This window comes from Petaurus breviceps, unplaced genomic scaffold (assembly GCF_028583685.1).
Source record: "Petaurus breviceps papuanus isolate PSGF00001 unplaced genomic scaffold, PetGlider_PUasm1.0 91041, whole genome shotgun sequence".
Taxonomy (NCBI): domain Eukaryota; kingdom Metazoa; phylum Chordata; class Mammalia; order Diprotodontia; family Petauridae; genus Petaurus; species Petaurus breviceps.
In genome coordinates, this window is record NW_027187400.1 from 15,014,589 (window position 1) to 15,025,754 (window position 11,166).

The 11,166-nt window shown below is 47.8% G+C and overlaps 1 protein-coding gene across 1 annotated transcript; it reads left to right on the forward strand.

Moving 5' to 3' along the window:
- Positions 1-1,900: 1,900 nt before the first annotated feature.
- Positions 1,901-10,054, forward strand: TAS1R2 (taste 1 receptor member 2). The gene is made up of 7 exons (XM_069078429.1): positions 1,901-2,076; positions 3,235-3,535; positions 3,864-4,637; positions 6,210-6,422; positions 7,062-7,182; positions 8,810-8,812; positions 9,126-10,054. Exons 1-7 carry the CDS (start codon positions 1,901-1,903, stop codon positions 10,052-10,054), a joined length of 2,517 nt encoding a protein of 838 aa, XP_068934530.1.
- The last annotated feature ends 1,112 nt before the right edge of the window (positions 10,055-11,166 follow it).

The following is an 11,166-nucleotide window of genomic DNA, read 5'->3' on the forward strand; positions in this document are numbered from 1 at the left end:
CCTTCCTTCCTCCCTCCCTTCTTTCCTTCCTCCCTTCCTTCCTTCCTCCCTTCCATCCTTCCTCCCTTCCTTCCTCCCTCCCTCCCTCCCTCCCTCCCTTCCTTCCTTCCTTCCTTCCTTCCTTCCTTCCTTCCTTCCTTCCTTCCTTCCTTTTCCTTCTTTCTTTCTCTTCCTTCTTTCCTTTATTTTTCCTCCCCAATTAAAAAAAACATTTTTATTTAAAGTGTTTAGCTCCAAATTCTATTCCTACTTCCTCTTCCCCCCAGATAGTAAGCAATCAGATACAGGTTATACATGTGCAATTATGTAAAACATTTCTGTATTAGTCATTTTGTACAAGAAGACTCGAATAAAAGAAAAAAATGGAAGAAAGTGAAATATGACATGCTTCAGTCTGTATTCAATCAATATTAATTCTTTCTTGAGGGTGGATAGTATGTTTCATCACTAGTCCTTTGGGATTGTCTTGGATCATTGTGTTGCTGAGAATAGCTAAGTCATTCACAGCTCTTCATTGAACAATGTTGCTGTTACTGTACAACATTCTCCTGGTTCTGCTCACTTCACTCAGCATCAGTTCGTGTAAGTCTTTCCAGGTTTTTCTGAAATCATCTTACTCATCATTTCTTATAACACAATAATATTCCATTACAATTATATACCACAACTTGTTCAGCCATTCCCCAGTTGATGGGTATCCTCCTAATTTCCAATTCTTGGCCACCACAAAGAGAGCTGCTATAAATACTTTTGTACACGTGGGTCCTTTTCCCTTTTTTATGATCTCTTTGGGATACAGAGAGGTCAAAGGGCATGCACAGTTCTATAGTTCTTTGGACAGAGTTCCAAATTGTTCTCCAGAATGCTTGGACTAGTGTCTGTGTCCCTTTTCAGGAGCTTTATTCTCTAATAGACAGGAAGAAAGGAGAAGTTAATATCTCTCCTTTGGCTATTTCCAAACTGATTTCTTTTGCAGCTGGGGCTCAGTCAGGGAAGACTTGGAATCTGAAGGTGCACAGCTCTGCTCTCAGCAAGGACATTCTACCCCAAGACAAATAGCTGTGTCTGGAGACCTTGGGAAAATCACTTGCCATCCCTAACTTCAGTTTCTTCTTCTGTCAATGAGGAGGTTGGGCTAAATGATCCCTGATACCCTGGCTAGCTGTGACCTCTTCTGTTCCAAGGGCCCTCCCACTCCTGACATTCCAAGTTCTAAACACCCTCTCAGTTCTGAAATTCTGTGTTCTAAGGACCCTGCCAGCTCTGACATTCTTTGTTCCAAGGACTCTCCTAATTCTGTGTTCTAAGGACCCTCCCACCTCTGACAGTCTGTGTTCCAAGGACTCTCCTAATTCTGACATTCTGTGTTCTAAGGACCCTGCCAGCTCTGACATTCTTTGTTCCAAGGACTCTCCTAATTATGACATTCTGTGTTCTAAGGACCCTGCCAGCTCTGGCATTCTTTGTTCCAAGGACTCTCCTAATTCTGACATTCTGTGTTCTAAGGACCCTCCCACCTCTGACAGTCTGGGTTCTAAGGACCCTCCTATCTCAGACAATCAAACAGATCCCAGTCAGAATTTATTATATTGTGTCTTCCATCTCTCTCTCTCAGAAATACACCCCCACCTCCACCCCCTCTCCCTGGCACTGACCCCTAGTCCTCAGCACAATCAGGTCCATGACCCCAGGTCTTGGGAGATTCCTTACTTTCCCATCCCAGATTAGCTCCTCCCATTTCTTATCTAAGTCCCACCTGCTTATTCTCTTTCTTCCATGACTCTATGTAAATAGGCTTCTTAGAGGCTGTACAAATAAAGAGAGGATGAGGCAGGTCCCAGCCAGAGACACCTGGACCCCTTTAGGTGCAGAGGGTGGCAAGGAACAACAGTACAGAACCATGAGGACCATTATCTCCTTGATGCTCCTCTTCCTCCTGTTGATGCCTGTGGAGGTCCAGGAGAGTTCTGATTTCCATCTGGCTGGGGATTACCTCCTGGGCGGACTGTTCACCCTCCATGCCAATGTCAAGGGCACAACTCATCTCAATTACATGCAGGTGCCCCAGTGCAAAGAGTGAGTTTATGATGGGGCGGCAGATAGAATTGATGATGCCAGTGGTGGGGATGGCCATTGGAAAATTGACATTGAAAAAAGAGAGGTGATGGGAAAGTGGATGGTGGTGAGTGATCATTTGGGGTGTCCTGGTGACGGTGAATGACTTGTGAAAGTGGCAATGGTGATAATAGTGGTAGTAGGGACAGTGATGGAGAGTGGTGAAATTGAGGATCGTGATAGCATTGAGGCTGATGAAATTGGTAAAAGTAGGGCTGTAAGTGGGGAGAGTGAGGATGGTGATGGTGGTAATAGGAAAAGTGGAATTCATCTGATATGAAAGTGGAGAAAGGGATGGGGATGGTGGAAGTCAGGGTCAGGGAGGATGGGAATAGGGATGAGGAAAATGAGGATGGTGATCTTAGTGGTGAATATGATTTGATAAAGAGGCCAGAATTTCCTGTGCAGCTGGTGCTGTGGAGAGAATATTAGATTTACAACAGAAAGTAAGAGTGGGGTTGATCCATCTCCTCTCTCTCTCTCTCCCTCTCTCTCTCTGTCTCTCTCTCTGTCCCATCTGTCTCGTCTGTCTCTCTGTCTCTCTCTCCCCTCTGTCCCATCTGTCTCTGTCTTTCTGTCTCTCTGTTTCTCTGTTCCATCTGTCTCTGTCTGTCTTTCTGTCTCTCTCCCCCTCCCCCCTCTCTCTGTCTCTGTCTCTCTCCCTCTCCCTCTCTCTGTGTCTCTGTCAATCTCTGTCTCTCTCTGTCTCTGTCTCTCTGTCTCTGTCTCTGTCTCTGTCTCTCTCTCTGTCTCTCTCTGTCTCTCTCTCTCTCTGTCTCTCTCTCTCTGTCTCTCTGTCTCTCTGTCTCTCTCTCTGTCTCTGTCTCTGTCTCTGTCTCTCTCTCTGTCTCTCTCTGTCTCTCTCTCTCTCTGTCTCTCTCTCTCTCTCTCTCTCTCTCTCTCTCTCTCTCTCTCTCTCTCTCTCTCTCTCTCTCTCTCTCTCTCTCTCTCTCTCTCTCTCTCTCTCTCTCTCTCTCTCTCTCTCTCTCTCTCTCTCTGTCTCTCTCTGTCTCTCTGTCTCTGTCTCTCCCCCCCCTCCTTTTCTCCCCCTCTCCCTCTCTCTCGGTGTCTCTGTCTCTCTCTGTCTCTCCACACCTCCCTTGGTGCACCTGCCCTCAGCTATGACGTGAAGGTGCTGGGTTACAATCTGATGCAAGCCATGCGCTTCGCTGTAGAGGAGATTAACAATGACAGCAGCTTGCTGCCGGGGCTGTTGCTGGGCTACGAGATGGTGGACGTGTGTTACGTTACCAACAACATCCAGCCTGTCCTCTACTTCCTGGCCAAGGAGAACTTCAATCTGCCCATCCAGCAAGATTACAGCAGCTATGAACCCCGGGTGGTGGCTGTCATTGGCCCTGACACCTCAGAATCTGTCACCACTGTCAGCAACCTCCTTTCCCTCTTCCTCCTCCCACAGGTGAGTCATTCTTCCTACCCAGTGCAGCGGGCATTGGACCTGACTTCCAATCCAGCCTCAGGCACTTACTAGCTCTAGGACCCTGGGAAAGTCCATTAACCTTTCTGAGCCTCAGTCTCCTTTTCTGTAAAATCAGAGGGTTGAACTAGGTAGAACCATCTATGCTTTCTTCCTCAGTCACTTAACATCTCCTGGTCTCTATTCCTTCCTCTGTAAAATGGGAGGGTTGAACTGGGCAGCCGCCAGGTTTCCTCCTAAGTCCTGTGTTTCCCTGTTGCTTTTACTGCTAAAATCAGTGATGACAGCAGCTCTCCCCTACCCCTACCAGATCAGCTACAGCGCCATCAGTGATGACCTTCGTGACAACAGTCGGTTCCCAGCTTTATTCCGCACCATCCCCAGCGGCGAGCATCAGATAGAGGCCATGATTCAACTCATAACCTTCTTCAGCTGGAACTGGGTCATCATTATTGCCAGCAGTGATGATTATGGCCGGGAGAACAGTCAGCTGTTCAATGAGAAGCTGGAGGGGCGGGATATCTGCATTGCCTTCCAGGAGACACTTCCTGTCCCAGTGGGCAACCAGACCATACTTCCCCAGGAGAAACAAAGGATAGAGGCCATAGTCGATAAGATCAAGAAAAGCACAGCCAACGTGGTGGCCGTGATGTCCCTGGACCTGGCCCTCTACAACTTCTTTGAGGAGGTCATCTTCCAGAACCTCACAGGCACTGTGTGGATTGCCTCGGAGTCCTGGTCCATCGACCCTGTCATCCATAACATCGCCAACATCCAGCAAGCTGGCACCTTTCTGGGCATCACCACCCAGAGCATTTCCATCCCTGGCTTTAGCGACTTCAGGATCAGGCAGACTCAGGTCAAGAGGCCCCTGGTGAGCAAGAACTCGACGGAACCCACCTGCAACCAGGAATGTGAAAGCTGCCTGGACACCACGAAATCCTACAGCACCATCCTCACCCTCTCTGGGGAGCGTGTGGTCTACAATGTCTACTCGGCCGTCTATGCTGTGGCCCATGCCCTGCACCAACTGCTGGGCTGCAATGATACCGGCTGCTCCAAGGGCGTGGTATATCCCTGGAAGGTGAGCCTGGCTAGGGACAGGGAGAGAGACTGACCCACCATTGGCTGACATCAGGGCAGCAAGGAGTTTATCCTGTAGGGTTTCCCAAGTCTCAAGCACTGGGTTTGGAGAAAGGAAGACCCGAGTTCAAATCCTGCCTCAGATACCAGGGCCACTAGTTCTGTGACCCTGGACGAGTTGCTTGATCTCTTGTAGCCTCAGTTTCCTCATCTGTAAAATAGGGAAAAAAAAGCATTTATCTTACATAGTTGCTGTGAGGATCAAATGAGGTTATATAGGTGGAGGGTTCTGCAAACCTCAGAGTTGTATAAATGTTAGCTTTTATTTCTGGTAGCAACAAGTCTAACCCACAGGCTTGTGCAGGGCTTGGAGTGTTGAATTTGGAGTCAGGAAAACCTGAATTTCAATCCTGAGTCAGATACTTAGAAGCTGTGTGACCCTAGGCAAGTCACCTTACTCTGTTTGCCTCAGTTTCCTCATCTGTCAAATGATCTGGAGAAGGAAATAGCCAACTACTTCAGTATCTTTGCTAAGGAAACCCCAAATGGGGTCCCGAAGAGTTGGACACCTCAGAAAAATGACTTAACAGCAACACAAATGATCTCAAGAGGGAGGGAGTGCTAATAATGGAGGGGTTCAGGAAAGATCTCCCACAGGAAGGGGCCCCCTGAGTCTGAGCTTTGAAGGAAGCTGGGAATGAGGCAGAAGCCCAGAGGAAGTGCAGGCTAGACATGGAGCTTCCGGGGGCTCAAAGACACAGGGGATCTCTATCAGGCTGGTTTGAATGAACTGGAGGGCAGGTAAAGAGAGTAATCCAAATGTGCCTGCAAGGTAGGTGGGCCAGACGGTAGAGGGCCTTCAGTGCCAAGCTAAGGAAATCCCATGCAATTGGAGATTGTTTTTAGCAGGGTGGAAGTGACATAAGATCAATCAGCAGTTCTGGAATATTTGGCAGCAATGTGGGGGACGGGTTCTAGAAAGAAGGTAGGCAGACCAGTTAGAGGACTATAACACAGTCCAGGGGGTGAAGGCTAATGAGGGCTGACCTGCATATGGGGAATCTGAGCTCAAGAGAAGGGAATTGACTCGGCCAAAGAGGCGTGTGTCCATTCTGTCCTTTGGCAAGTCTTTCTAGTGCCCTCATACAGTGAGGAGATTCTCCTTGGTACTGGCTCTAGAGTTGCCTTCCTGTAACTCCCCAGCCTTGGAGGAGCAGGGCCATGATGTCCCGTCTCTTCTTTCCTTTTCGAATGTCTGACATCCAGGTCCTCTGACTCCCAACCCCATGTCCTTTCCACTGTAACATTCTGTCTTTCTTGTTTGTACCGTGTTGTGTGTATGTGTGTGTGTGTATTTGTGTGTTCGTGTCCCTCATTATATTGTGAGCTCCTTGGGGGCAGGGACAGTGTTGTTGCCTTTCATTGTATGCCTAGCATGTAAGTCAATACTTAATAAATGCTCTTTGACTGATTGATCCAGACCCTGGGACCTAGGGGACAGGATGGAGAGCTGGGCACCCTTCCTTAGGGGCCAGTGAACCCCATCCTTGTTCTTGGCTTTTCCCTGACCTAGTTGCTCCAGGAAATTCGGAAGGTGAACTTCACCCTATTGGGTCACAGAATCTTCTTTAACAAGCATGGGGATGCACCCTTGGGCTTAGAGATCATTCACTGGCAATGGGAAGAGGGTCGCAACCCCTTCAAGAGCATCGCTTTCTACAAACCAGACCAACGGGAGCTGCAGAATGTGGTTACCAACATCTCTTGGAACACACCCAACAACATGGTCAGCTCTGGGGGGGGGCACTGAATGGTGTGGGGGTGGCAGTGCCCAGGGACCTGGCCTGGAGACAGGAAGGAGGGTCTTTGGAGACAATTTAGTCAAAACCTTCTTTTTATAAGAGAGAAAACAGAGAAGTGAAGGAATTTGCCCAGGTCTCATTGTAAATTCTAAAAGAAGGAATCTGGTGGGGGGGGCGGGGATAGGTTCTATCTTCAGAGACAAGGAAGGTGAGAGGCAGAGGCTTGGGGAGGACGGAGAAATGCACAGAGGTAGAGGAGGGCAGGCTGAGGCTGGGAGAAGGCTAATGGTCCAGTATGGCTGGAATGTAGAGCTCAAGAGGAGATATGGTATTAGCTAAAGGCTAGTAAAGAGAGATCGGGAGGGTGCTTGGTAGACCAATGGTATTTCTCAGGAGCTATAGACAGTTTTTGAGAAGGGCAGTGACATGGTAAGAGGTATAGAGTAGAATGGTGATTTTTATAGACCCATGAAGGCTGGGTTGGAGAAGGGGACAGGGAAATTAGAAGACCCTCATACTGGTCCTGGTGATGAAGGCCTCAGCTCAGCTGGTAGCATGGCATTGGAGGGGAAGGACCTGGGCTGGAAACAGTGGCTCAACACCTCTCTGCCCTCCCTCTTCAGGTTCCCTCCTCGGTCTGCTCCAAGAGTTGTCAGTTGGGTCAGTGGAAGAAGGCAGTGGGGCTGCATACCTGCTGTTTCGAGTGTATCAACTGCTTGGCTGGGACCTACCTCAACCAGTCAGGTAGGATGCCCATGGCTTCCCCAGCCAGCCCAGAGGGCAGGGTAACAGCAACTCAGTCCCTCCCACCCTACCAACAGAGCCCGTAGGGCAGATGTCCCCAGTCTGGAGAGGGAGCTCTCAGCTGGCCAAGTCCTGTTTGGGTTGGAGGGTGCAGAGATCCATCAGGGGAGGGGATGAGGTGTGAAGCTGTTTTCATAGGCAGGCTAATTGAGTTAATGGAGCAAGAAGGCTGCTAATAGAATGAATGAAAGCACCAGCCTCCCACCCCCTCTGAAGCTGCCTAGAGATAGCTTAGGAAGACTGGGAGGGCCTTCAAGGGGTAGGGGTGGGCTGGCATTTGCCACACTTTTCTATTTGAGAGCATCAAAGGGAGGGAAAGCCACAGAGCTAGGCAAGACTTCCTGGTAGCACATTAGTATAATTCTAGGAGTGGGGAATTAATTTCCCAAGTGGTCTTCCCCTGGTCAGAGGTCACAGGACCCTGGAATCACCAGGACAATTTACAGGCTTCTGAATTACTTCTTGGTGTGCCTAGAGAAGTGACTTTCCTCTCACCCCTCCTTTTTCTGCTTCAGTTTTAACATCTCTAAAATGATGGGTATCATGAAGATGAGGTCAGTCCAGAAGGCAATTGAAATTTGTCCAGACTTCTTCTTCACTTGACCCTCATGTCACTCAACAGTCACTTCACCTAACACTCTCTTGTTTCCTAGGCATTTTCTGCATAACAACCCTGGGAAGTAGGGGATGCAAGGGTTATTATACCCATTATACAGAGGAAGAAACTAAGATTCAGAGATCATGATATAATAATTTTAAAAAGCTCATCATTTTTGTTATTCCAACTCCTTCCTATCCATGAGCTCACGGATCCTTAACATAACTAAATGAAATAGGCCATCACCTGGGCAGGGACTATCCTCATTTCACATGGGAAAAAAGCTGAGACTCCCCCCTTTCTATAGCCCTTTAAGGTTTCCACGATACTTTCTTTTTTTTCCTTTTTTTTTTCTCTTTGGAGGGGGAAGGCAGGGCAATTGGTGTTAAGTGACTTGCCCAAAGTCACATGCCTAGTTTTTGTGTTGTGTCTGGGGCCGGATTTGAACTCAGGTCCTCCTGACTCCAGGGCTGGTGCTCTATTCACTTCGCCACCTAGCTGCCCTGATGATACTTTCTTTACAACTGCTCTCTGAAGTAGGTAGTGCATGTATCATCAGGTACATTTTACAGATGAGGAAACTGAGGCCCAGAGAGGTCATAAGGATCCATGGTGAGTAAACAGAGGAATTGAGCCCATTTCTCATGGCACCAAGCCTTTCTCCTTTATACTGTGCTTGGTCCATCATACTTGGTCATTATAGACAATGAGTCCTTCAGGAAATTAGAAAAAGAGTAGCTGATGGTGGGCTTTAGAAAGTTGAGAAAGTCTTCCCAGAGGAGGTAGAATGTAAGCTTGGCCTTGAAGGATGGGAAAGGAAAAGGAATGGGTGATGAACCAGCAACATCAGCAAAGGTAGTGAGGTGTGTGTGTGTGTGTGTGTGTGTGTATGTGTGTGTCTGTGTGTGTGTGTGTGTGTGCAGGCCTGGCGGGTAGACACTGGGGAGAGAGGGAGGTATGTTAGGTGAGCAGGTTGGCTGTAGTGGTTCTTGGATACCAGTTAGAAGAGTTTGGACCTAAAGAAATAGGGAGCCATTGCAGGATCTTAAGCAGAGAAGTGATAAGAGGAAGACTGAGTTTTATAAAGATGACCACATCAAGAGGAATTAGAAGAAAAGAAGCAAAAGTATGGGTGCCAGGTAAAAGGTTATGGCATTGACCTGGCCTGGATGAAGGACGTGACCTCTCAGGCACTGCCCATCCCAATGCGCAGGGGGGGTGGTTGTCTTTGAGGATATGACAGTTCCTTATTTTACCCCTCCTCCTTTCACCTGGTTCATTGCAGATGATTTTGAATGCCAGTCCTGCCCAGAGTTTGAGTGGTCCAAGGAAGGGGATGTACAGTGTTTTAAGAGGCGCCTAAGGTTCCTGGAGTGGCAGGAGCCCCCCACCATCATTGTTGTCATCTTTGCCAGCCTAGGCTTCCTTGGTACCCTGGCCATCCTCATCATCTTCTGGGTGCACTTCCAGACACCCATGGTGCGTTCTGCGGGGGGCCGGATGTGCTTCCTCATGCTGACACCACTGCTGGTGGCCTATGCTGCGGTGCCCGTGTACATAGGGGAGCCCACCGTCTTCACCTGTCTCTGCCGCCAGACCCTCTTCACCCTATGCTTTACGGTATGCATTGCCTGCATCACCGTTAGATCCTTCCAGATAGTCTGCATATTCAAGATGGCGCGTCAGCTGCCTCGTGCTTATAGTTACTGGGTCAAGTACAATGGGCCCTACGTCTTTGTGGTCCTGATCACTTTGCTCAAGGTGGTCATTGTGACTGTCAATATTATGATCACACCCACCAACCTCACAATCGGATTCGACCCTGAAGATGCCCAGATAATGATTCTCAACTGCAATGCCAACTACAGCAAGGCCTTGTTGCTCAACACGAGCTTGGACCTCGTCCTCTCCGTCTTGGGCTTCAGTTTTTCCTACATGGGTAAGGAGCTACCGACCAATTACAATGAAGCCAAGTTCATCACACTGAGCATGACCTTCTACTTCATCTCTTCCGTCTTCCTCTGCACCTTCATGTCCGTCTACCAGGGGGTTCTGGTCAGCATCTTTGATGTGTCTGTCACAGTGATCAACTTGATTGGCATCAGTATGGGGTATTTTGGCCCCAAGTGCTACATGATTCTTTTCTATCCTGAGCGTAACACAATGGCCTATTTCAACAATGTGATCCAAGGCTACACCATGAGGAAGGATTAGTCTGGGCTGGGTGGGCAAGGGGGAGACATGGGGAGAAGAGATAGGAAATCCCTTAACATTTGAATGGGTTGGAAGAGCTGAAGGACCCAAGACTTACTCTGGTCAAGGTTTATGTCCTTCAGGAAGCTTTCCTTGATGGACGGTAATGACCTCATTTTTCACCTTCCTTTAACTCTCTCTATTCAAATTTCGTCAGAATTGATCCTTTTCTGTTGGCTCAAAAAACACTGATGCTCCCTTTTCTCCAATTAGTTTTGGGGGAATTGTCCAAATATAGGCAGATTCTGGTGCTAGTGAGTTTCCTATCACTGGATGGTGGGAACTTCAAGGGGAAACTAGTTGGCCATGGATGTCATAGGGAAGATTCCATGGTTATCCATGGCCCATGATTATTGTGGATGCCATAGAGAAGATTACTGTTCTGGCTGGGGTTGGCCTAGATGAAATCTGAAGTCCGATGACTCTGAGCCTCTTTGGGCTCCAAAACATGAGTCAGTTTATTGTTTGAATGGCTCTCAGCTTCCAACTGGTGATGACACTGAGCAGTGACAAGCTTATACTTAACCGAATCTGTGAGGCCCTTTAAGTGATCTAGTCATGGGTTTTATAGGATTTAGAGCTAAAAGGGGCCTTGGAGGCCAGCTAACCAACTCCCACATTTTACAGGTGGGGATTCTTTCATTTCTGTTTTCCAGAAAGGGTTCCAGTTGTGTTACTGTAGTTAAAGGCATGCTGGTAAATGTCTAACAACAATCTTCCTGGAGAAAAAAAAAAAACGTGCATGACATCCTTTAAAATTTTACTCTATGTTATTAACATTTTCTCCATCACTTTGAATTTAGATAATCAATAAAACAATAACTCAGACCTTGGTTTGTAGCTTGCTGGTCACATTGAAAATTTAATGATCAGCTCTCTCAAGCCAGTAGGAGCAGATTCCAGCACACCCCTGTCTGTAGTCAAAAAAAATCAAATGTGATCATCGGTGTAAAGTACTTTGCAAACTGTAAAAATGACTTATCAATGCTAGCTCTTGTCATTGTTGTCATATTAAAAGGTGGAGATGTCTGTAGATTCTTCTGTATGTAGTTTTCTCTCCTCAGCTTCTAAAG